This window comes from Eutrema salsugineum, unplaced genomic scaffold (genome assembly GCF_000478725.1).
Source record: "Eutrema salsugineum unplaced genomic scaffold, Eutsalg1_0 scaffold_8, whole genome shotgun sequence".
In the NCBI taxonomy this organism is placed as follows: domain Eukaryota; kingdom Viridiplantae; phylum Streptophyta; class Magnoliopsida; order Brassicales; family Brassicaceae; genus Eutrema; species Eutrema salsugineum.
The window spans coordinates 9,521,326-9,545,854 of NW_006256414.1; the positions used below are offsets into that span (position 1 = coordinate 9,521,326).

At 40.2% G+C, this 24,529-nt stretch overlaps 4 protein-coding genes, 1 non-coding gene and 1 pseudogene across 7 annotated transcripts; 4 read left to right on the forward strand and 2 right to left on the reverse strand.

Moving 5' to 3' along the window:
• Positions 1 to 3,903: 3,903 nt before the first annotated feature.
• Positions 3,904 to 7,906, reverse strand: LOC18010062 (CWF19-like protein 2). Its single transcript, XM_006392389.2, has 9 exons — positions 7,826 to 7,906; positions 6,988 to 7,113; positions 6,634 to 6,897; positions 6,340 to 6,543; positions 6,103 to 6,264; positions 5,618 to 6,022; positions 5,398 to 5,477; positions 4,764 to 5,121; positions 3,904 to 4,688 (listed from the first exon to the last, which is right to left on the reverse strand). The coding sequence occupies exons 2-9, from the start codon at positions 7,021 to 7,023 to the stop codon at positions 4,146 to 4,148; spliced, it is 2,052 nt and encodes a 683-aa protein (XP_006392451.1). The 5' UTR covers positions 7,024 to 7,113; positions 7,826 to 7,906; the 3' UTR covers positions 3,904 to 4,145.
• Positions 7,907 to 8,059: 153 nt separating this feature from the next.
• Positions 8,060 to 10,437, forward strand: LOC18010036 (protein DEHYDRATION-INDUCED 19). Of its 2 annotated transcripts, XR_002896842.1 has the most exons (6): positions 8,060 to 8,243; positions 9,222 to 9,364; positions 9,504 to 9,581; positions 9,676 to 9,914; positions 9,996 to 10,175; positions 10,258 to 10,437. XR_002896842.1 is itself a non-coding variant. In XM_024149540.1 (5 exons), exons 1-5 carry the CDS (start codon positions 8,195 to 8,197, stop codon positions 10,105 to 10,107), a joined length of 621 nt encoding a protein of 206 aa, XP_024005308.1. In that variant the 5' UTR covers positions 8,060 to 8,194; the 3' UTR covers positions 10,108 to 10,437. The 2 variants fall into 2 exon arrangements, 1 of the variants encoding a protein (XP_024005308.1); XM_024149540.1 differs by having other exon boundaries at positions 9,996 to 10,437.
• Positions 10,438 to 10,719: 282 nt separating this feature from the next.
• LOC18009485 (CST complex subunit TEN1) lies at positions 10,720 to 12,725 on the forward strand. 2 transcript variants are annotated; one of them, XM_024148435.1, is made up of 5 exons: positions 10,720 to 10,822; positions 10,969 to 11,019; positions 11,433 to 11,617; positions 11,738 to 11,891; positions 12,453 to 12,725. In XM_024148435.1, the coding sequence occupies exons 3-5, from the start codon at positions 11,514 to 11,516 to the stop codon at positions 12,570 to 12,572; spliced, it is 378 nt and encodes a 125-aa protein (XP_024004203.1). In that variant the 5' UTR covers positions 10,720 to 10,822; positions 10,969 to 11,019; positions 11,433 to 11,513; the 3' UTR covers positions 12,573 to 12,725. The 2 variants fall into 2 exon arrangements, with proteins under 2 accessions (XP_024004203.1, XP_006392453.1); XM_006392391.2 differs by lacking the exon at positions 10,720 to 10,822 and having other exon boundaries at positions 10,857 to 11,019.
• A 492-nt stretch (positions 12,726 to 13,217) lies between these two features.
• LOC112088577 lies at positions 13,218 to 17,383 on the forward strand. The gene is made up of 5 exons (XM_024158983.1): positions 13,218 to 13,366; positions 14,866 to 15,271; positions 15,356 to 15,418; positions 15,518 to 16,835; positions 17,049 to 17,383. The coding sequence occupies exons 1-5, from the start codon at positions 13,218 to 13,220 to the stop codon at positions 17,381 to 17,383; spliced, it is 2,271 nt and encodes a 756-aa protein (XP_024014751.1).
• On the reverse strand, positions 15,599 to 15,705 carry LOC112082422. Its single transcript, XR_002897093.1, has one exon. It is a non-coding gene; the product is annotated as a small nucleolar RNA R71 (small nucleolar RNA).
• A 998-nt stretch (positions 17,384 to 18,381) lies between the features above and the next one.
• Positions 18,382 to 20,627, forward strand: LOC112088579 (annotated as a pseudogene).
• Positions 20,628 to 24,529: the final 3,902 nt, after the last annotated feature.

A 24,529-nucleotide genomic window follows, 5' to 3' on the forward strand; every position in this document is an offset into this window, starting at 1 on the left:
TGAGTGGATGGACTTGGAGTAGGCTACGGACATGGAGCTTTTCGGAAACTCCAATATCAACCGTGCATATCATTAGATTTTCTTTTTAAAAAAATTTTAACTTTAATTTTAATTTTATATTTGAATTACAATTGTAAATTTATTTAATATATGGAAACTACAGATTTATTCATTGTAAAATTATTTATTATTTATAAATTAAATGCACAAATGAAATTAGAAATAATTTAATAAAACTTTTTTTTTCTTCATGGTATGAATTGTTGTAATTAACATCGAATCCACGTAGAATAATATATTATGACAATTTACCATCGATTCCCTTTACAACGAGTTACCATCAAAAATCTTATGACGAATTTACAACGTAACTCATAAGAAATAATTTATATATTTTGTTGTTAATCTAAAGTAAGTTTCCAACAATTTACCAACCAACGAGTGAGTTTTCGTCATATAATCAAAGTACATCGCCTTTACAATGAATATTACCTAATCAATTTTACAATGAATTGAATTCGTCACAATTTTCCTAAAGATTTTACTTGAATAACAGCAATTTTTTACGACGATTTGCTAATCCATCTCAAAACTCATTTTATATCAATTTTATAACGAATATGGTCGTTGTGGTAGACCTATTTTCTTTTAGTGGTCAGAATATATATGTGTGTTAATGACATTGTCATCATTTCAGGGCAATGGTTGCTTTTGCTGTGCTATTTATCATCTAAAGAGATGATAAAAACTTTCACTTAAAAAAAAAAAAACAGAAGAAGATGATAAAAAATGAACGTTTGAGCTGACTTATTCTTAGATAGGAAAGATGTCTAGAGTAGGAAAGTTCTTGTCACTGTGCGAAAACAATTGTGAAAACAATTTTGAAAACAATCTCATTAGATATTTCACCGTGGGGTTCATATTGGAGTAGTACTTTATGATCATTTGTCCCTTTTTTCGTGCAGGTCCCTGTGCTTTTGAAATTAGATTCATAGAACAAACAACTTTCGGTAGTGCAGCAGTTTTCGGGCAATTTATAGATGCATTAGTTTAATACACTGGACAATCTCTATATATTATTATTATTATTATTTGAGTAGACATTTACATAAATAAACTTTTATTTGTAAAATAAAACGGTCAACACGGGCACGAAGAGCGGTAACCGAAGACGTCGAGGCAGTAAACACACGGGCATTACGTTCCTTCCACAAAGAGTATAAGATGCATTGAAACATCAGCTTGGCGAGGACTTGGAGAGGACAAGAGGTAGTTAAGTTCCTGCTAACAATCCACGGAGCCACAGCTTCGAGAGACAGTGGGGGGGGTTAGACCAGATAGAACCAGCAAACCGAGTCCAAAGATCAGAAGAGACTGAACATCGGAAAAATAGATGCTCATGTGATTCGAGGTCTGCATTACAGAGAGGACAAACAGCTTGAACCGACATTCCCCATCTCAAGAGACGATCTCTAGTGGGTAAGCGCCCAAGCATAGCGAGCCATGCTATGAAGGAGCAGCGAGGAATTTCCTCTTAAAACCAGATAAGCTTATGCCACAAAACTATCGGAGATGAGTGACGGATATGATCCCAAGTGACCTTAGAGGAAAATGAAGGTCCAAACGATCCCCCAGCATTACGCCAAAGGTAGTAATCATCGCCCAAGGAACTGGATGGAGGTGTGATGGTACTGAGGACAATATGAAGAGTCTCAGAGATGTCAGAACGAGCCGCTGGTAAGTGCCAAGTACCATGTCTTGTGGCATTAATAACTAGGGCCGATGCTGGAATACGGAGTTGCCGAGGTCCAGAAGCTCCAAACATTGAGATAAGGGGACCAAGATCATTCCAATAGTCATACCAGAACGAAACCGATTGCCCAGTTCATATTGGAGTAGTACTTTATGATCATTTGTCCCTTTTTTTCGTGCAGGTCCCTGTGCTTTTGAAATTAGATTCATAGAACAAACAACTTTTGGTAGTGCAGGAGTTTTCGGGCAATTTATAGATGCATTAGTTTAATACACTGGACAATCTTTATATATTATTATTATTATTATTTGAGTAGACATTTACATAAATAAAATTTTATTTGTAAGATATTACAAAATATTTTATAAAATAAATATTTATTTATAAGATATTACATAGATAAACTTTTACATAGAAGATATTACATAAATAAATTTTACAAATATAGAAAGCTCAATTATATATTCCTCCGTAAAAGATCGTTAAATATACAGCTCACAGATTTATTTTAAATATATATGGATATAAATCAAAAGTGTATTTAGTTTCTTTACTTATTAAAATATCAAAGTATATTCTATTATTTTAAATAATAATCAATATATATATGTGGAAAAAATCAATTTAAAGTTTTGCAATATTTTTCATTTGTATTTTTATAATTAATTAGTATCATTTTCGAAAATTAATTTATTTTTTTTATAAAAATTGAAATATATTTTTTAAAATTAAATTCTATTTTTTTATGGATTGGCCAACAAAATAATTTTAATAAATTGCAAAATATATTAAGTAGACGAGTTTTTCCACTTTAACAATTCTATATATAATTCATTAATTAAAAATAATAGTTTAATCTCTAATAAAATATTCACAATTAAATTCTTACTATATTCTATTTGTACCTGTGCGTCATGGGAAACTTTGTTTTATTTAATCTAGTTTTTAATGTAGTTTGTATTTTTACAAATATAATATTTTTAATAAATGATATAATTTATTTTTGTGTTTAAATAAAATTTATTTTTTCTAATAAATTTGATCACGATAACAACATAATTTTAATCCATCCATTCGATTAATCTGAGAATGACAATGAATATAAAAAAATAATTTTACCCTATCTATTCATATTACTTCATTTTAAAATTTTAAATTTTTAAAATTTTAAAATAATTGATTATAAAAAGTATGTAATAATATATCGTTTATTAACTTTATCATGATGAGAATATTATTTAAATTTAAATATTTAAAAAGAAAATAAATTGATATTTTATTTACTATTTTTTAAAAAATAATAACAACTAATTTTTGTAATTTTGATAACTAATCCTAACTATCCTAAGAAAATCTAAACTAATTAAATTAAAATTAAAATTTTTTCAAAATTAATTTTTAAGATAAAATTCAAATATATTATTTTATTAAATTTTGGAAATAAATTAATTGTAAAAAATAAATAAAATCAAAATTTTTGTTTGGCAACAGAAATAGTAAATATCAAGAAGTAGAATAGTAGAAAATTAAAAAAAAATTTGGTTGGACACAAAACATGCTTCTGTTTTATTAATATAGATTTTATGGATATATATATTTAGATTCTAATCCATGTTGGTATGGATACAAGTATATATATGTTAATATCATATTATTTTCACATTTAAAAACTACTCATAATTACACCGCATAACAAAACTAGCTCAAAGTTTTATTCGATGGTATATATACAAGTAAATATATGTATTGTTATCTAATTACCACTAATTTTATTTATTTATAATTTTTGTTGAAGAATTTTGCTGCCAACTTTAATTTTATCAAAAAATTAAAATTAAATTTTAAACATTATAAAAAAATTACTCCGCACAATGTGCGGGTTAATTTCTATGTTAGTTATTCCTCTATACGTTGATTGGTTTTAGCATGCTCATCTTCCGGTTAGATTTCCCGGTTCAGTTCAACCAGTCGGTTCATTCATTGGTTTCTAGTATGAGGACCCGGAACGTTTCGTCTTGTGACTCTTGTGCATACAATTTGTACATATGATTCGAAACAGCTAAAATCTTTCTTTTTTTTGCGTTACCATTTATTTGGTTGATTTTGAGACAAAAGATTGTATTGATCACGATTAACCGTTCACAAACCGGTTTGATTAAAAGGATAAAAGCTGGGGTTTATGGGTTACAGATTTAATTTCGGTTTAGAAGTATAAATTAGTTTTAACGAAACGGTTCGGTCTTTGATTAATCAGGGAGAGACAGCTTAAAGAACACGTAATGAAATGGACAGTCCTAGTTCAAGGACTAATGATATTATCATCCTCTCAAACACATTTGAACCAAGAAATCCTTTCGTTGATTATTGGTTTACCTAGCAAACCATCGATCTTCTAATCGAGCTGTTTTGTCCAATCAAAATGTTCCCATTCACGTGCAAAGCTCACAACCGCTTTCTTCTGGCTCTCCACCGATTCCTGCCTTCTTCGTCTGTACATGTCTTCTTCCGGCAGCTCGAGCATTCCTCTGATTACATTCAGTCCAAGATTGCTATTGAAATGCTGCTCATCATCAATCACGTGAGCAAACCCTTTGTCTAGACCAAACTCGACGTGGAAGTAAGGGAAGTTCTTGGGTATAGAGTTCCTGAGACCCTTCACGCTTGTGTCTATAAGCTTCTTTGCATTGTGCTGACTCCACTCACTCTCAGCTTCATCGATCGCCTTCTTGAAGTAAAGAGGTCCCTCTTTTGCTATCTCCTGAGGGATTGGTATACACTCAATCAAACAGTGGCGACGCTGCTGAGACAAACCAATCACTGTCTCTAGAAACACAGCGTCTTTTCCTTCTTTCGCAAACATCATTATAAGACACTTCTTGAAGTTACGAATCTCGTCCCAAACATTGTCGTCAACACTTCTACTGGCTGCCTCGTGCTGTGGTGCATTCAAGAACGCTCATCAGTACAAGAAACAACTAAAAGTCAATTACAGAGATGTAAGAATATATACCTGCATTGGCAGGATACAGCAATGGCCTGGGACGAGAGGCTGATGTTGTGGTAACATCAGATAGGTGAAGTTTGCGATTGACACAACTAAGTGCCTTGGCCGCTTTGGGTTCTCAAAGCAGAAGAAACAGCGTTCTTGCTGAGTCATGATGCGTTTCACGCGGTGTTCCTTTTCAGGTATGTTACCGGATGATTCCCGCTTCCGGGACTTCTTGCTTGGAGCGTCTCCATAGTCATACTCATCATCTGCAGCCTGATTAGATGTTTTGTATTGTTTGTTCTGCATTATGCTTTTGGCTAGGTGTATATCCGTATTATCTTCATTCTTCCTTCTAACCGACATATCTTTGGTAGGATACCTGATGAGTTAGCAAAAGAGGAACTATATAATCAAAACAATTTGCCATAAAAAGGAAAACAATTGGCTAAGCTTCCTTTTCCCTAGTTTTTCTTAAAGAATAAGGTTAATTCCAGTTAGCTCCTCCCTCTCATTAAGGCCACAGTACAGCTTAAACATAAGCCAAAAAAGAAAAACACCAAAACTCTTTTAACTACCACCTTAACCATAAGTAGAACACCTTAACCATAGACTCTTATCAAAGCCCTATACAGCTTAGAAATTAAAGCAAATTTACCTCACTGTAGTTCGGATGCAATGTTCTTTGGATACACCGTCTCCAACAGCTTGCTTTGCTCTCAGCCTCTCTGCTTCTTCCTGTGAAAATCAAGAGAGTTCATTTCAGAAGCAAGCAGGTAAAACAGCTGAACCAAGTTATACTTAGGGAATGAGGTCGAAAATGATTAGACTCAGACACAAGGTGAGAGGATGACAGAACAAAAAAGACGTCGCCTCACCGTAAGCTTCTGGGCTTCTTCAAGTTTCCCTTTCAAACGGAGCTGTAAGGCTTTGGCAGCCAGTTGATTCACACTTAAAGATTCCATACCGCTAAGAGTTCCTTCACCACCATCCTTATTGGTGTCTGACGGTAATGTTTTCTGCTCCACATCACTTCTGCGTTCTCCACGAGTCTCTATGGGAGACACTGATTCATTCTTCTGCTTAGAAAGCATTTCCTTCATGAAGTTTCCATCATTAGAAAACTTATTCAAGTGAGCTGCAGCTTCAGATAGAAGCCTCGAGTCTTCGTTTCTATGAGTTTGGCCCTTTCTCTTTCCCCAAGATAATGAAGGGTCAGTTTTGGGAGCTCTCAATACACGATGATGGGGCGAGTCATCCTTCAAATAATCCCGACCATAACCCTTTAAATCAAACACGTCACGAGGTCAGAATATTAGTAACCTTAAAAGAACATCACAAGTAACATAACCGGTTCAAGTACCATCTCGGAAACTCTTTCGGGTTTTTTCTCCTTATCATTCTCTTGATTGTTCCCTCTTCTTCTATTATGAATGGCATTCAAATGGGCACGAGATGGAGCTGCTCGTTGGGATGCCACTGACTCAACAAGGCTACCAAGAGAACCCCATCGTTCTCCAGCAACCTGCATGACGCACAAATGATATGACAACGAGAGACTATGCTAAAGCATAACACCGTGAATAAATACGCAACTTACCTCCTCAAGCCTTTGCCCTTCTCTCGCAGCCTGTTCCTTTGCACGCCTGAGTGCTTTCATTCTCCAACTTGCACCCCCATCTCCAACAACAGAAGTCGGTAAAAGCTGATCTTTACCGCGTCTTTCGTCGGATTCTTCCTCGGGATAACCGGTTCCATTGCCTTTCAAATAAGGATTTAGCTCCCTTGGGTTTACTTTCGTTACCTGGTCGAGAAAACGAAAACATAATCATAAAACTAACTTTCTACTCTAGACCAGTTAGATTAAACACTCCGAAGCAAAAAATCTCCCCACCTCTTCAGGTCTACTTTCCTCCATTTTGTCCTCTACATCTAAAGCCGGGTTTGGATCCGCCTTTCGTGTTGGCGGCAGCATCCAATCGAGACCAATGCTCTTTCTAACAATATCACCTTCATCGGTCTTGTCATCTCCACTCTTATCAATCTTCTTCCCGTCTCTCTTACTTCCTTCTTTTCTATTAGCCTCCTTGCTCTTTCTTCTTCTATCCTTCCCACTTTTAGATTTCTCATTTTCTCCATCCGAACTATCATGAAGAACCTAATCGGTAAGAGAATAACATCAAACTCAATCAAGACAGAACACGAACAAACAAAGTACATAACCAAAAAGTTCAGGTAGGAACTTTACCTCGTCACGAGGTATTATCTTTATGCCAGAAAACATGTTATCAATATATGTCGAAGCTCGTGGTGACTTCTTCCCGTTGAAGAATCAACAACAGACTTCAATGGCAGAGCGAAGCAAAATTCAAGACTACACAAATAAAAGAAACATAGCAGAGAAAATTAGACCATGTTATAGACAATAGATTGAAAAAACAGAAATCAAACAAGACAAGATCCAGAGATCAACAAAACTATCATACCCCTAGTGCTTAAGCAAATTAAATATACTTTTATAGATAACAAGTCGAATTCAACGAATGAAGCTTAGTAATTGATCAAATCCTTTTTCTGTATATTTTGTAATTCAAGAATATCATCAACAACACCTATTTCTATAACGAAATTGCTATTACTCTGCTTTCTCTTTTCGTATTTCTTAGAAAGACAAACTCTTTTGCGATTTATATTAAAAACTCATAAAACAACTTCACTCGAGTTGCAACACGACGACCAATAAACTGTAATTCTTACAAACCAAATTAGCGAGCTTAAGAGACTCAAAGCAGAAGAAAATAAACTCATAAGACAACTTCACTCGAGTTGCAACACGACGACCAATAAACTGTAATTCAATACAAACCAAATTAGCGAGCTTAAGAGACTCAAAGCAGAAGAAAATAAACTCATAAGACAACTTCACTCGAGTCGCAACACGACGACCAATAAACTGTAATTCAATACAAACCAAATTAGCGAGCTTAAGAGACTCAAAGCAGAAGAAAATTGGACAGAGATGCTTAATCAAACAAGAGCAATCTAAAACTGATTTGAAGATTGATGAACTCATTTAGGAAACATACCGGAAGCAGAGGAAGGAGAAGAAGAAGAAGACATCGCCGGCGACGATTTGTTGATTTAGGGCTGGAGAATAAAAGTAAATTGATGAAATAGAAAAATCAGAAGAAATAAAAATTAGAGAAAACGCGGAACCGGTAATTAAACCGGATAAAATCGATGACCCGGTATTTGGGATTTGGCCATAACCGGTCCATCATCTCCTCCTAGAGTCCTAGGATTAATAATCATTTCTCGCATCGCACTTTCATTTCCTCTCTCCTCCTACCCAGAAAAATCGTCGTCTCCATTCTCTTAGGATCGATCCGTTTTCGGTTTTTGCTGCAAAAAAAAATTATCCTTGTCTTGCTAGATTCGCAAGTTTTAAGCCAGAGATGGACGCTGATTCCAAGAGATTCCTGTCCACTCTTCGATCCCGATCTGGTGAGCTTTACCAAGAAAAAATTGGCGGACTTGCTTATTTACCGAGAAATTTTGTTAAAATTTTGAGTTTATATTGGTTCTTACGTTGGTAATTCAGCTTAACTAGAGCTCATAGCTTATTAATTTGATTTGTGAGGGCATAATATGCTTTTGGGAGCTGAAAAATTCGACCTTTTTGTTTCCTTTCTCATATAACTTTGATGAAACATCATTTATTCTTGTTCTCTTGACTGTGTCAAGCTGAACAAAATTTGTGAAATTTGTGATTATAGTGGTGCTTAATCAAATTGATTAGAGCTCGTAGCTTATTAGCTTGAGTTGTGAGGGCTTGCTCAAGAAAGGCATAATATGCTTTTAGGTGCTGAAAAATTCGATTTTTTTTCTTTCTTACATAACTTTGACGAAACATCATGTATTATTATTCTCTTAATTGTGCCAAGCTCAAAACTTGTCCATTCATGTTTAAGTTCCTGTCTTTTTGCCTCTTGTTTGAGCTTTGGAAGGGAAGTTTATGAACTTTTTGTGTATATGGAGCTGTAAAATGAGAGATAATAAAGTGAAATTTTGTTGTTCTTAGTACCTTTCATAGATTTCAGTAGTATGTACAAAGTAGAGGAATGATATAATTTTCTACGTATTGGTTCTAAGTTGTATGCTGTTAAGTTGATTAACAAAAGTTTTCTCTGTTCCTGAGAAAGTAGTGCAGGAAACACACACTGAAAGACAAATCTTTGCCTCAGGGTATAGAAGAATATTACCTTTACGCTTATTCTGTATCGGATTTCTGGGTATTATACACTTAATACTATAATTTGGGTTAAAGTTTTGAATAGGAGGGTAAAATGATTCAGAAGGTTGCCTCTTGCAGTCTAGTTTCGTTTTTCTTACGTATCTTTGTCTCTTGGCTAGGTGAAAATTTTATGCCTTTGCCAATATCATGTTCGTAATTTATTAGACCTTTTCTTTTGAAAACTGCAGAGATTTTAATGGGCTTTGAAGAAGTAGATGGAGATGATGATTTCCAGGAGGAGTTTGCTTGCCCGTTCTGTGCAGATTCGTATGACATCATTGGCTTGTGTTGTCACATAGATGACGAACATACGTTAGAGTCAAAGAACGCGGTATTGGTCCCTCTCTCAATGTATTTTGATGCACTGCAATACTTTGACACTGACACTTTAACAATCAACTTGGAATTCAAAATTTCATTACCCGCTGTGTACATTAGATCTTAAGATGAGGACATCCGTTATTTTGCAGGTATGCCCTGTTTGCTCTCTACGAGTGGGAGTTGATATCGTAGCGCACATAACGCTTCACCACGGGAGTTTATTCAAGATATCCTTTTTATAAATTTTCTATAGTTGCAGATTTTTCTTAGTTCTTACTGTGAAATCACATTGCTCTGTTGAATTCCTTAATGAGTTCCTACATGCAGAGAAAGAGGAAATCACGGAAAAGTAGTTCAAACTCTACGCTTTCTATGCTTCGGAAAGAGCTAAGAGAAGGAGATTTACAAAGGTTGTTAGGACTTTCTTCTCGTAATGGTTCTGCTGCAGCAAGTGGAGCTCCTGATCCTCTTCTGTCGTCATTTATCTCACCTACACGATCACATATATCTCCGGTGACACGCCAAACTAGAAAAGTATCCGAGGAGAAACAGATAGAGCGGTATAGTTTCTATATTTTAGCTTTCCTATTGGACTTCAGAGTTTAAAGGTTTAGTCTTTGATAAGCATTTAACTGTTTCAGCAAGAAGCAAGTGTGCATCTCACCCGTCTCATTAAAAGATCAGGAAGAGAAGAAGAAGAGATCAGAGTTTGTTCAGAGGCTCTTGTCATCAGCCATTTTCGATGAGGTCTAATCAAAGCAAATGCAAAGAGTGAGAATGAAGAGGAACTAGTTCTGCAGAATCAGACTTAAGCGAATTTGGTAAATACAAAGCTCTGTCCGTACTTGTGTAGCAGAACCAACACAGACACATGTTCATCGGAATCTTGATTCACCTGTGTAGGTTTCACGTAATGCAATGGTTGGGATGAGAAGAAGGCGGAGAAGAGCGAGATGCAGCTGTAATATTTATATATCTGTGTATTGTGTATGTTTAATGTATGAAACCAGAAGAAGATGGTACTGAAATAAATTGCGTAGAACTGTGTATTGTTAAAGTTTATTAAGCCATTAAAAAGTAAGATACAGAGCATTTAAGGTTTGGATTTTGGAATAAGAAACAGAGCGATGGCTGGGAAGAAGAATAACTTCTCTCAATTGCGTTTCTTAGGTGGCCGAACATGAGATTCGACGTAAAATGTCTAATAAGATTCAAGACTAAACCCTCTCATTCGAGTTGGTTGAGCTGCTTACAATGGAGACATTGTTGTCATGAGAGAGCATTGGAACTATTTGAAGCAACTCTTCAGTTGTCAAGATGCTTCTCCTATACAACATAAAAGAGAGTTTCCATTAATGCAAAACAGATTGTCAATATCTTAAAGTCTACAACTTCAAAGTGAATGAACATGGTTCTTGAAATTATTCAAGCACGGCAAAAAGAAAAAAGGCTTATGACAAATATACTGGTATAGTGCTAGAATATGTGTGTATTACTTAGCTATTTAAGATAGCTTCAACACTTTTATCTTCCCCCATTTCTCTTCTTCCAAAAGCCCTAGTTTCTATCTCTCATCTCTAACCTGAAGACGTGTTGTCTCTCTGTTTGTCACAGAGAGTTTTTAGGTAACTTCAAAGCCGCGTAATAACAGGAAAGAGGGATCAGGTACTCCGAACAACTTATAGCAGTTTAAATTGCTTTCTTTTGATCGAGAAACTCTGCTTTTTGATTTGATGTTTTGTGGGTTTCGTTTAATCCAACAAGTGTACACTACTTGTTCGATGAATTGCCTCTATGAACTTATTACATGACGTTGGAGACTATTTTTATCGAAACTTGAAACTAGAGGCTGGTTTAATCGAAAGACAATAGATGGTTTTTGGGTTTTGTTGGAAACTATAATCGATGGATTAGGTACTCCGAACAACTTGTAGCAGTTTGAATTGCTTTCTTATGATCGAGAAAATTCTGCTTATGATTTGATGTTCTCTGGGTTTCGTTTAATTTGATAGTGTACGCTACGTGATCGATAAATTGCCTCTATGAACTAATTACATGACATTCTGTTTCTGCTATAGAATCAGCTGGAAACTAGAGACTGATTTTATTGAAAGACAAGAATTGGTTTTTTTTTTGGTGTTTGTCGGAAACTATAATCGATGGCATATTCTCGTATTGAATCTGGAGCTCCAATCACTCTACAAGAATTGTACCCTTCTTCTCCGTTTTACAAGGAAGCTGTTTCACTCAGAGTTACAGGAATGTAAGTTTCGTGCTTTGAGAGTCTGAACCTGAGATTGTACCAATTTAAGGCTTTGCAATACGAATTTCAGAACTTCGTGTTAATGTAATGTTTAAATGAAGATGATGTTTTTTTTTCTAGGCTGAGAGGATATTCAGTTGAAACAGCTATAGGTGTTATTGAAGATGGAGGCAAAAGTCTCAAAATCAACGCTCAACACTTAAGAGATCTTAGTTTACGGGTTGGCTCGATTTACCAGTTTATCGGAGAGATCCACATTCAGCCTAATAATGAGGTAAGTTAGTTTCATATGTTTTCATGGGGATATCTACTTAAAATGTTATCTGCATTAAACCATAAGTACTAGATTCAGATTAAACCGATCCTCTTTTCTTGTTTGTGTTTACGTATATGATATGAACCAGAAAAACAAAATCTCGGGAGCTCCACTTTTTGTGCTGTATTTTGCAAATTTCTAGTTTTACAAAGTGGAACATACTGAAGTAATGAAGTTATTGAAGAACTTTGCTTTTGTCACACGATCTAACCTTTCGTAGAATGATTTATGGTAGTAGGATTTTTAACTTACTCGTATTTAAGATTTTCGAATACTTCATATATGGGATGTGTTTTCCCAACGAGGTGTGATTTCAATATCTCAGTTACACAGTTTCAGTATACTATGCATTCAAAATCGAGTTTACTCGCCTCCTCTTGTAAGTGTTCTTTTAGTTTGTGTTAGCAGTAGGTACCAATTTGAGGGTAAAGTTGTGTACCAAACCGATAATGTATGCATGTATTGTCTTTTTTGGTAGCTAACCAATCTGAAAATTGATCCATATACTATGTTTTGTAGGCGATCTTGCAGGCTCGGACAGGAAGGAATGTGGATGGAATTGATATGAACCTCTACCGTAAAACAATTGAACTCCTTAGGCAGTTTCTTGAAGCAGAAGATAACAGAAACATGGTGTAATTAAGCTAATTATTAGATGTCATCTAAGTAACATAACCCACTTACAATTTTATATTATGTTCCTGTCTAAACTCTTTGTTCGCTTTTAGATGAATCACCCTTGGTGATTTATTTTGGTCTGCTTTTAATATGAGCAATCTTTTGAAAAGAATATGTTTGGTATTACAACAGTCAAGCCGGAGCTCATCCTCCAACTGGATCAATACAAGAGTCTATTACAACAGTCAAGCCGGAGCTCATCCTGTTCAAGCCGTGTGCTCCTTGGCTCAATTTCCAGAAGCGCATCAGGCCTTCATAGGTGCTCTTGATATCCAAGAATCAATTCCACAAACTTATGAAGAGGCTAAAGAGCACAAAGTATGGAGAGATGCTGTTGGCAATGAGAACGCTGCCATGGAAAGGAATCACATGTGGGATGAAGTACATTTTCCAGAGGGGAAGAAGACTGTCAGCTCAAAATGGGTCTTTACCATCAAGCGTAAAAGCAATGGAGAGATAGAAAGGTACAATGCCAGAGTTGTGTCAAGAGGTTTCACTCAAACATTCGGGGAAGACTACATTGATACTTTTGCTCTGGTGGCAAAGCTACATACTATTCGTGTGGTGCTCTCTATAGCTACTAACATGGAGTGAGAACTTTGGCAAATGGATGTCAAGAATGAATTTCTTCACGGGGAGCTTGAGGAAGAAGTGTATATGACTCCACCACCAGGCCTTGAGGCATCAGTCACTCCGGGAAAGGTCTTGCATCTCAGAAAGGCCATTTATGGTCTCAAACAATATCCTAGAGCCTGGTACAGGAAAATCAGCATCACCTTGCTTGATCGTGGGTTCAGGAGATCAGAAGCCGACCACATATAGTCATTCTTGTCTATGTAGATGATATTATCATCTCCAGGAATGATGATATATCATGGTTTTTATGGTTTTTAACCATGGTATATGTCTTATTTATAGAGTCTTTTTAGTGTCTTTCGAGTCTTTTGGAGTCTTTTCAGGTCATAGGTACGTTTGGAGCTTAACTGGAGACTTTGGAGCACTTTGGAGCACTTTGGAGCACTTTGGAGCTTAATCAGGATCAAATTCGTCAAGTATAGATTTTGTGCTTTGGTGACGCTCGACACCATGGAGAGTGACGCGCGACACTTGTCAGAGAAATAAGGAAAAGGCGATTTTGTTTCCTATTTGAAGAAGGAGTTGGGCCCAAACGTTTTCAAGGAAGCCCAAAACGTGTCTTAGAGATATATATAGGATTTTTTATTCCCTTTTTACGTACACCTTAGATTTTTGAGAGAGAGATACTCTGAGTTTTCGGCTTTTGCGATTTTTGAGCTTGGGGAGACAAGTCTGTACTCTGTTCGTTTAGAGAAAAGATTTCGAACCCCTTTATCTATTTCGATTTATTCTATTGCTTTCTATTCATCATGTTTGTTGTTTCAATGACAATGTCTAAGTAGATCACCTGTTAGGTTTAGGGTTAATTAGGGTTTTCTTTGAATGTTTGATTAACTTGCTAGTTAGGGTTCATATCTATTTGTTCTTCACCTTAGGTTGTTCTTAAAGCTAATTCTGGACTGATCACCTAGAACTTAGATCTTAGGTTGCTTAATTGACACGGAAGTGTAATTGAATAACTGGAAAGAACCTGAGTTGAGCAAAGTAACTATTCGCAAAGGAATTTGGTTTAGGAGCTTTGTGAACATATCGAACTTGTGCATTAAAGCTGGTTTAAATTTGTAGGATTTACAAAGGAATTTGGGATTCTAGGATTTTAACTTAGATAATTCTCACAACGGAAGTTGGTTAATTATAGTTCTGTGTTTCGAGTTCAAGAGCTGTGCTTAAACTGAGCCCTGACTTGTTAAGTTGATTTGCATTCATTGATCTCCTGAAAATCACTGGACTATCCTTTATCACATCGAATTTACAACTGTTTTCATTGCTGTTTTATTTATTTCTTTTGCATTATTATTTGTTTCGCATATTTTGGCTTAGCGTAACTCTATCTTCATAAGGTTTATTGAGTGATCTCTTGTCTCTGTGGTTCGACCCCTAGATACTACAACTGCACATCTGTGCTCTTGCAGAGTAGCTTAGGGATTAAACTTTGAGCATATCAAGTTTTGGCGCCGTTGCCGGGGACTTGATTTCGCCATTAAACCTAGTTTTTGAGTTTCGACTAAGTTTTTCGACTTAGTGTCGAGCGATACCACTTGTGGTGTCGCCTGTCACCTTCCTTTTTATAACCTAGTTTACTTATTTTCGTTTTCTCTCTTTGTTTTTGGTGTTTCAGGTTTATGCATACTCGTGGAACCAGGAGCAACAAGGACATCCCGCTAGTGAATTTGAGCAACGAACAACTAGCTGAGTTAGAGCGAACGAAGCGGAAAGCAAGAGATCCGGCAATGATGGAAAACGCCAATGGACTTGTTCGTGATGATGATGGAACCTGGAGAGACCGAGAGGGTCATCTGTGCAATGCGAGAGGCCAAAGGATTGATGGAGATGGTAACATCATTCCACCAGCTCCTTTACCAGTGGATGTTGTTGACCAGAATCCACCACCTGCACCGCGTGGGAATGCTGTGATTGTTCCAAATCAGAGGAACGTTCCAGAGGATCGGAATGCGAGGGAACCTGCACCTGCAGTTGGACGTGGACGAACACTTGGAGACTACAACAGGCCTGAGCAGTTCTATGCAAATCGTTCTGCGATTCGCGCTCCTGCGTTTCAAAGAAACGATTTTGAGCTGAAGCCTGTGTACTACACTCTTGTGGGTCAGCACCCATTCCATGGCCACTCTCATGAGCACCCTATGGATCACATCGAGAGGTTTGAGGATTTGGTCACCAGCATCAAATACAATGGAGTGTCCAATGATTTCCTCCTCTGCAAGCTGTTTCCTTACTCTCTTGCTGGAGAAGCAGCTAACTGGTTGAAGCAGTTGGAGCCAGGATCACTCACCACTTGGGAAGAGACCAGGAACGCCTTCCTGCACAACTTCTTCGACGATGCTAGGTCTGAGGAGTTGAGGACTAAGATCTCGACTTTCTCTCAGGACCCTACTGAAGCGTTCAAGGCTTCTTGGGTGCGATTCAAATCGTACCAGCGAGACTGCCCTCACCATGGCTTCAGCGATGTGCAGTTGCTGGGTATCTTTTTCAGAGGTATCGACTGGAGGTATCAGATGGCACTTGATGCAGCAAGCAATGGTAACTTCAACACTCGATACCCAGAAGAAGCCGTTGAGCTCATCGAAAATTTGGCATCCAGCAATAGCACCAAGAATGCTGATCTTGAGCGAAAGAAGCAAGCTGGGAACATGGATAGATCGCAGATCGCTGAGGTGAAAGCTAAACTCGATTCTGTGCACAGCCTTTTAGTGGGTAAGAAGTCTGTCAGATTCGCACAGGAGGTGGAGAGTTTCGAACCTGAGGATGCAGCTGAGGAAGAGGATGTCAATTTTGTTAGTGGATCAGGATTTCAGGGTCAGAGGTTTGGTAATCAGCAAGGTAACAGAAGCTACAGTGGAAATTACAGTGGAAACAATCAGAGGAATACCTTCAACAGTAATCAGAATTTCTCTGGTTACACGCCTAAGCCTCAGTACCAGAAACCTTTCTCCAACAACAGTTTTTCCAGAAACTACAGCACTCCTTCATCTCAACCTCAAAATCCTGACAATGAGATGAAGTCTATGCTGGAACAGATTCTGGAAGGTCAGCAGAAGCTCACCGTGGACTTTAATGGGAAGATGGATGCTCTCTACCTCGATTTGAATGGAAAAATCGAAGCTCTGAACACCCATGTCAAGCAGCTCGATACACAGGTAGCCCAAACTGCAGGTTCTGTTAAAAGGCAAGAGGGTTTTCTTCCTGGGAAGACTGACACCAATCCAAGGCATCACTGCAGGGCTATCACGTTGAGGAGTGGTAAAAAACTGAGTTCTGAGCCCACGAAGACGCCTCCTGCACCTGAAGTCGTGGACTTAGAAGATTCTGAAGAAATTCCTGAGATTGCAGAGCCGGTGACGAGCGACACCACCACTAGCGTCGCGCGTCACCAATTGCAGAGCGAAGCTGTTGATGCTCCGAATCCGAAATCTGCAGAGGAGAAAGATTACAAACCTAAAGTTCCTTACCCAAGGAGCCCTAGGAAGTCCAAGCAAGAGCTTGATGATGCACGATGCAAAGCTCTGATGGAAAAGCTTGTGATTGAGATACCCTTGGTTGATGCTGTAAAAATCACTCCTGTCATCAGACGTTATGTGAAACGAATGGTAACCAATAAACTCAGCCATGAACAGGGAGTGATGATGATATCTGAGCAAGTTAGTGCAGTGATTCAGAACCGAATTCCAGAGAAGCTATCTGATCCAGGAAGCTTTGTCTTGGATTGCTCTATCTTCACAGAGAGATTCAAGAGATCGCTGTGTGATCTGGGTTCAAGTGTTAACCTCATGCCTTATTCGGTAGCTGTCAATCTCGGCATGACTGATTTCAAGCCAACAAGGATCTCCCTCATCCTAGCTGATCGTTCGACAAGGATACCTGAAGGGGTGCTAGAAGATGTTCCAATCAAGGTTGGAGACTGCATGATACCGACCGACTTTGTGGTTTTGGAGTATGGAGAGGAGCCTAAAGATCCTCTTATCCTTGGGAGACCTTTTCTAGCTACAGCAGGTGCTATCATCGATGTCAGGAAAGGCAGGATTGCTCTGAATGTTGGAGATCTGGTGATGAACTTTGACATGGACAAGCTGATGAAGAAGCCCACCATCGATGATGATGCTTCCTACAGACCCACTTGAGAGAGCTTTGACCACGTCTGCATCTGAAGCTGAACACTTGGACGAAATTTCAGCTTCTTACTCAAAGATGTTGGACTCTAGCGAGCATGTGATGCAGCTGGCATCGCAGGTTGAACAGCTTGAGACTCCTGCAAAGGTGAAGCAGTTATCCGACTGGAGTGAGGAGAAAGCACCCAAGATTGAGTTCAAACAACTCCCTGCAGGACTAAGGTACGCATTCCTGGGCTCTAATTCTACCTATCCAGTCATTATAGATTCTTCTTTGAACAATGCTGAGGTTACCTTACTACTGAGCAAGCTGCGCAAGCATCGCAAAGCTTTTGGCTATTCTCTTGATGATATTTCAGGTATCTCACCAGACTTGTGCATGCACCGAATCCACCTGGAGGATGAGTCGAAGTCGTCGATCGAGCACCAGCGCAGGTTGAACCCTAACCTGAAAGACGTCGTCAAAAAGGAGATCATGAAGCTACTGGAAGCTGGAATCATCTATCCAATTTCAGATAGTGCTTGGGTGAGTCCTGTGCACGAGGTTCCTAAGAAAGGAGGGGTTACTGTTGTGAAGAATGACAAGGATGAGTTGATTCCGACGCGCACAGTGACTGGACACAGGATGTGCATCGACTACAGGAAGCTGAATGCAGCGACCAGAAAATATCACTTTCCATTGCCCTTTATTGATCAGATGCTGGAGAGACTTGCAAGCCATCCCTACTACTGCTTCCTCGATGGGTACTCAGGATTTTTCCAGATCCCTATCCACCCAGACGATCAGGAGAAGACCACCTTTACATGTCCATACGGCACTTTCGCATATCGCAGGATGCCCTTTGGACTCTGTAATGCTCCTGCGACGTTTCAGAGATGTATGATGTCCATCTTCACTGACATGATTGAGGATTTCATGGAGGTCTTTATGGATGATTTCTCCGTCTACGGATCATCTTTTAAGGACTGTCTGGATAATCTCTGCAAGTTTCTGGCTCGCTGTGAAGAGAAACACTTGGTCCTTAACTGGGAAAAGTGTCACTTTATGGTCAGAGATGGGATTGTGCTTGGGCATAAGGTTTCTGCAGCTGGCATCGAAGTGGATCGCGCGAAGATTGACGTCATGACGAGCTTGCCACCACCTGATTCTGCGAAATCGGTTAGAAGTTTTCTGGGTCATGCAGGTTTCTATCGTCGCTTCATCAAAGATTTCAGCAAGATTGCACGCCCTCTTACTGCTCTGCTCTGAAAATATGCTAAGTTTGAGTTTACAGATGAGTGCCTTGCTGCGTTCGAACAGATCAAGCATGCCCTGATCAGCGCCCCTATTGTGCAGCCTCCTGACTGGAATTTGCCTTTTGAGGTGATGTGTGATGCTAGTGATTTTGCTGTTGGTGCTATTCTAGGACAGAAGAAGGATAAAAAGCTTCATGCCATCTACTATGCCAGTCGAACTCTGGATGATGCTCAAAGGAATTATGCTACTACTGAGAAAGAGCTGTTGGCTGTGGTCTTTGCTTTTGAGAAATTTCGGCCATACCTTGTGGGATCGAAAGTGATTGTGCACACAGACCATTCTGCACTCAAATACTTGATGCAGAAGAAGGATGCGAAGCCTAGGTTGCTGCGATGGGTGCTACTCCTTCAGGAATTCGATATTGAGGTCAAGGACAAGAAGGGGGTTGAGAATGGTGTGGCCGATCATCTTTCATGCATCAGGGTTGAAGACGACGTACCCATAGACGATTTCCTGCCAGAGGAGAATGTGTATTATGTGGAAACCAAGTCCCAGAACAGTTTTGACGAAGAATTGCAGGTTTTTCGAGTTGGAGGAACGTTAGTGACGAGCGACACCACCACTAGTGTCGCGCGTCACCTTACTCAGGCGAACACAGAGACCTCTCAAATTCGAAGCAGGTTTCCTGAGATCAGTTCAGCTGTTGCATCTACCACCCAACGTCCTTGGTATGCAGATATTGCCAACTATCTCGCTGCAGAGGCTGAGCCTGAGAACTTTAAGGGCTATGCAAAGAAGAAGTTCCTGAGAGAGCTGCGACGATACCACTGGGATGAGCCATATCTGTACAAGCACTGTTCTGATGGGATTTACAGAAGATGCATTGCAGAGTCAGAGGTTCCAGAAGTGCTGTTTCATTGTCATGGATCCGAATATGCTGGACACTTTGCAACATTCAAAACAGTGTCTAAGGTTCTTCAAGCAGGTTTCTGGTGGCCTACCATGTTTCGCGACGCACATGCATTCATCTCGCAGTGCGATGTTTGTCAGAGGAGAGGAAAGATCAGCAAACGACATGAGATGCCACAGAATTTCATCCTTGAGGTTGAGGTATTCGACTGCTGGGGTATCGATTTCATGGGTCCTTTTCCCTCTTCTTATGGGAACAAGTACATCCTGGTTGCTGTTGATTATGTCTCAAAGTGGGTCGAAGCCATTGCCAGTCCCACCAACGATTCTTCAGTGGTCCTTAAGATGTTCAAGACCATCATCTTTCCTCGCTTTGGAGTACCTCGAATTGTTATAAGTGATGGTGGTTCTCACTTTATTAACAAGATTTTCGAAAAACTCCTAAGGAAGCATGGAGTTCATCATCGAGTTGCCACTCCTTATCACCCTCAGACGAGTGGACAGGTCGAAGTCTCGAATCGTTAGATCAAAGAGATTTTGGAGAAGACAGTGAGTAAAACTCGAAAGGATTGGGCTGCGAAGTTGGACGATGCACTCTGGGCATACAGGACAGCGTTCAAAACACCTCTAGGCACCACACCCTTCCACCTGCTCTATGGAAAGCCCTGTCACCTTCCAGTAGAGATTGAACACAAGGCAGCCTGGGCGATAAAGCTGATGAATTTCGACATCAAGTCTGCTGCAGAGAGGCGACTGATACAGCTGAATGAGTTGGACGAAATCAGGCACCATGCCTATGAGAATTCGAAGTTGTACAAAGAGAGGACCAAGGCGTATCATGATTCAAAAATCCTCTCTAGGCAATTCGAACCGAATGATCAGGTACTTCTGTATAACTCTCGTTTGCAATTGTTTCCTGGTAAACTTCGTTCTCGATGGTCAGGTCCTTTCATAGTCAAAGAGGTTCGCCCCTATGGCGCTGTCGTCCTCCTCACACCAGATGGTAGCAGAGAGTTCACAGTCAATGGACAAAGGGTGAAGCACTACTGGGCCAAAGCTGAGATTCCGGATGGACATATCGTGCCTCTGGATGTCGCACCTCCTGCTTGAATCACCATCAAGTCAAGCTAATGACTTTAAACGAGCGCTTGGTGGAAGGCAATCCACTGGTGAGTCTGTAAATAAGTCTTTTTGTTTCAGTTGATTTTCGTTTTTCTTTTCGTGTTTCAGGTGAAACAGGGCTGGTGTCGAGCGACACCATACTAGGTGTCGCCTGTCACTTTCCATCAAAAAAAAAAAAAAAAAAAAAAAAAATTTTAGGACCTAGCTTAACCGGAATTCCAGAACCGGAGGGGAATCGGACGCGGATCGGGCACGAGGAAAATACCATTCGCACTTTGCAAGTGTCGCGCGTCACCACCCTAGGTGTCGCCTGTCACTCACAAACAGGTAAGTCTTCTCTTTCCCACGTTTATTTAAAACCCTCACACCTTTTTCCTCCCTTCCTCCTCACCGCACTCGACACTTTCGCCATAACCACCCTCACCAACACCGAAATTACTCAAATCTTCACCGATTTGAGTGATTCCAAAGCCTAACCTCATCAGATTTTCACCCTCTATCTGTTTCTCTCATCGATTTGCCATTCCAACAAGGTACACACTTCGAATCTCCACTTTTTCGATTTCGGTGCCTCAGGTTTGTTTGTCGAAATTGCTCTTTTGGGTTGATGCTTTGCTTGATTTCACCTATGGCGAACCATTTCGGGCAGATTTCGACCACCCCCATGCGCTTTACACGGTTCATTTGGCTAGATTTGAGAATTTTGCTCTTCATGCCAATTGCACTTCAAAATTTGAAAGTGTGAAATTTGTTGTGGTTTTAGGGAGATTTCTGTATGCATGTGTCGCTGGACTCCTCCTTGTCGCTGATCCGACTTGCTGGAGAACATCACTTGTACTTACTTGTTCACTGACTTGAGATTCTTTTCTTTTGTTGGTTTGCTCTGTTTCCTCTTTTGCAGATGCCTCCACGCAAGCGACAATGCAGGGACGCCGCCTCTAGTACGCAACCTCCAGTCGAAGTAACCTTCCAACTCGGAGACCACGTCGAGGTTTTGGATGGTGACCTGTGGCAACGTGCAACCGTGAAAGCTGTCCTCGCACGATCTCGTTACTTGGTCAAATTCCTTGACTCCCAGGAGTTGTAGGTGTTCCCGACTTCCCATCTTCGCCCTGCTGCGCCACCACGAGCCTCCGCCTCACCGCCACCATCGCCTCCTGCACTCCCTGATTGACCTGACGAGAGGATTAGGCACCCGTGGCCTAAACGAGAGAATCTGCGCATTCCAACACGCAGGATCTGGGACGAGCCACCTCGAGCTGTTGTTGAGAGCGTTGAGTGTCTACACAGACCAATTTCAGATGACTGGGATGATTACGACACTTTCTTCTACAACGCCTGGCTCAATGTGAAGATACTCCCCACCAGGTTTTTGGACATTCTGGATATGAGGCGTTTGGGTTTGGATTCTGAGCTCCTGCGTTTATTGACGAAGCTTGGATTGGGCTCTATGGCTACCAGACCCTACGATCTGTTTCCTGACCTTGTTCGTCAGTTCCTCGCCTCTGTTCGCATCTACTACACCAACGAACATGCTCCAAACGCGCAGGAGGGCACTCTGACTTTCATGATCCGCGGGGTTCGTTACAGGCTCCCCTTTCGCGACCTATGTGCCTTATATGGGTTTTGCAAGGATCTCCCGAGAGTCACCCTCCCTACTCAGATGTTCGATGTGCAGGATTTCTGGTCCCATTTTGGGAATGGGCGTTATGATTCGAAGACTACGTCCCAGACCGACGTGCGCCACCCTGTTCTGCGATGCCTTCTACGTGTCCTGGGCAACACTATTCAGTGCAAGTCGACCCCGGGTAAGATGCGTCTCTCTGAGTTGGCTCTTCTTTATGTTGGCATTGGTGATTTGATAGATGGTGAGCATTACCGGAGTTCCGCGCACGCTACTGATGTCAACATGGGAGCCGTTTACGCTCATCACTTGGTTTCTTTGCAAGCCAAGCCTTTCTCTGGAGCAGGTACGACGCAGCGCACTGAGTCTGTTGGCAGCTTGCTGACCCCTATTTTCCAGTATTTTCGGATCAGCACGGAGAAAAGCACCATTGTCACGACTCGCCGAGCTATTGATTTAGATCACCTACGCCACGCTTCCTGGATTAACCACAACAATCAGTGGTCCTTTCGCACTACAGCTGGTTCATACCGGATTCAGCTCCCTGATCGTGCACGCACTGACATAGGCACCACATGCGCCGCGCTTCGTTTCATGCCAGAGAGGAGAGTCTTGATTACTGTGTCTCGCGGTTCTTCTTCCAGAGCTCGTGCTTCCACTTCCGAGGATGACCAGATACCTCGCTCCGCAGACACCACAGTACCTCTCCCTGATCTTCCCACTGAGCCAGAGGTTCCCATGGAGGCTGCTGCTTTCCAGCGGTATGTCATTCAGAGTTTTCAGAGCATCTGGAGTGCCATCGCTACTCTCTCTCGCTGCGGATGTGTTCGCCCTACTCGCCCGCGATCTCGCTCACCCACGCCCTCTGATGATGCTACTACTAGCAATGAGGACTAGTTCCTTTGTCCTTCTGGTTCTGTTTTCTTGTCTTGTGTTTTTCTTCTCTTTTATTTTCGTTTGTTTGAGTATGTTGTGTCAGCTACACCTGTTGTGAGACTTTGTTGGATTTATACATCTATGGGTTGCATTGTTACTAATAACCTTTCTCTGAGTGATCTGACAGTGCTAACATAGATGATCGCGACGATTGCTCTCTGCACTATGGTGTCGAGCGACACCATCTTTGGTATCGCGCGTCACCACCCTTGCACTTTCGACCTAAGCTTGTTTTCTTCTGAATCTGAGCTGTGTGTTGGTCGACCTAACTGAGTAGTAAGATATTCTAACCCGTTGCATTCTTCCTTCTGACTTTCTCTTCTGTCACCAACTTCGGATTTGATAACACTGGGGACAGTGTTGTTCAAGTCTGGGGGAGGTAGTTGCTGACATTGTGTTTGTTTTTCTTAAGAGTCAGTTGTGTCAAAACGTTTTTGAGTCAAAACTTGTTGGAGATCATGATGCCTTTCCTGGAATTACTGTGCTGACCTTTCACCTAAGTGACCACTGCTGCAGATTCAGTCTAGATCCGACTAATGAAAAATCCAAAGGCTGACCAGTTGACTAGAGGCGTCCATGTTTCCAACAGAATCCACTAACCTGAGCTAAGTACTGAACTTCACTTTTAACTCGCTGATGTGACTAATGCCTTAGAGCTTGATTCCTCATTCGTACTTGATCAATGAAAGCCTGTGTGAAATTTAATGAAGTGATTTCTCTCCCTTGTGACGATCTAAAAGAGGGCAAAAAGATTGAGATGATTTTCGCTTAGGAGTGAAGGGCTAGGAATGTTTCCAATGATCCCATTATTTCACTTCTAAGTTGGAATGATCACACAAAGGAAGGAAGTGAGGGGTAGGAATGTTTCCCATGACCCCACTATTCGCTGAAAACCTTTGATACAAGGTAAGAGGACAACTCGGGGACTTGGTGGCAAACACCATCAGTACTCGCAGCTTTACCCTTATCGAGTATGCGCCATAAAAAAAAAAAAGAAAGAAGAAGAAAAGAGATGATGAATTTGCGAAACGAATAAGTCTGGGGGAGAGAAAAAGTACCAAAGTTTATATGGCTGATTTGTTTGAGTACAGAATGGGAAAGAATCTAGAAGGTTCTGGGCATTGGAATCATCAGTGAGATCCAGCGATGAGGGTTTATGGACAATGTTGTGGAATTTTGGACTTAATCTGGAAAGCTGTGAATGTCTGCGGAGAAGTACATGGTGGTTCGATTTGGAATGATGAAGCAGTAGTTGAGTTGCAGGGTGATCGGTCAAAAGCGATGTTCCAATGAAAGGTTGAGTCTCTGTGTTTTCAAACTTCTTTCTCTT

Bases quoted from the DNA above. Each gene is read 5' to 3' on its own strand.
- LOC18010062 (XM_006392389.2), bottom strand. From the start codon at position 7,023: ATGTTTTCTGGCATAAAGATAATACCTCGTGACGAG. The intron at 5,122-5,397 runs GTAAATTTGCTT...CTAACTCATCAG, and splicing joins TGCATCCGAACTACAGTGAG to GTATCCTACCAAAGATATGT. The intron at 4,689-4,763 runs GTATATATTCTT...AATGCACCACAG, and splicing joins GCTGTATCCTGCCAATGCAG to CACGAGGCAGCCAGTAGAAG.
- LOC18010036 (XM_024149540.1), top strand. From the start codon at position 8,195: ATGGACGCTGATTCCAAGAGATTCCTGTCCACTCTTCGATCCCGATCT. The intron at 9,582-9,675 runs ATATCCTTTTTA...ATGAGTTCCTAC, and splicing joins ACCACGGGAGTTTATTCAAG to ATGCAGAGAAAGAGGAAATC. The intron at 9,915-9,995 runs GTATAGTTTCTA...TAACTGTTTCAG, and splicing joins GAGGAGAAACAGATAGAGCG to CAAGAAGCAAGTGTGCATCT.
- LOC18009485 (XM_024148435.1), top strand. From the start codon at position 11,514: ATGGCATATTCTCGTATTGAATCTGGAGCTCCAATCACTCTACAAGAA. The intron at 11,618-11,737 runs GTAAGTTTCGTG...TTTTTTTTCTAG, and splicing joins TCACTCAGAGTTACAGGAAT to GCTGAGAGGATATTCAGTTG. The intron at 11,892-12,452 runs GTAAGTTAGTTT...TATGTTTTGTAG, and splicing joins ACATTCAGCCTAATAATGAG to GCGATCTTGCAGGCTCGGAC.
- LOC112088577 (XM_024158983.1), top strand. From the start codon at position 13,218: ATGGATGTCAAGAATGAATTTCTTCACGGGGAGCTTGAGGAAGAAGTG. The intron at 15,272-15,355 runs GCAAATCGTTCT...CTTGTGGGTCAG, and splicing joins ACAGGCCTGAGCAGTTCTAT to CACCCATTCCATGGCCACTC. The intron at 16,836-17,048 runs GTTATGTGAAAC...CTTATTCGGTAG, and splicing joins AATCACTCCTGTCATCAGAC to CTGTCAATCTCGGCATGACT.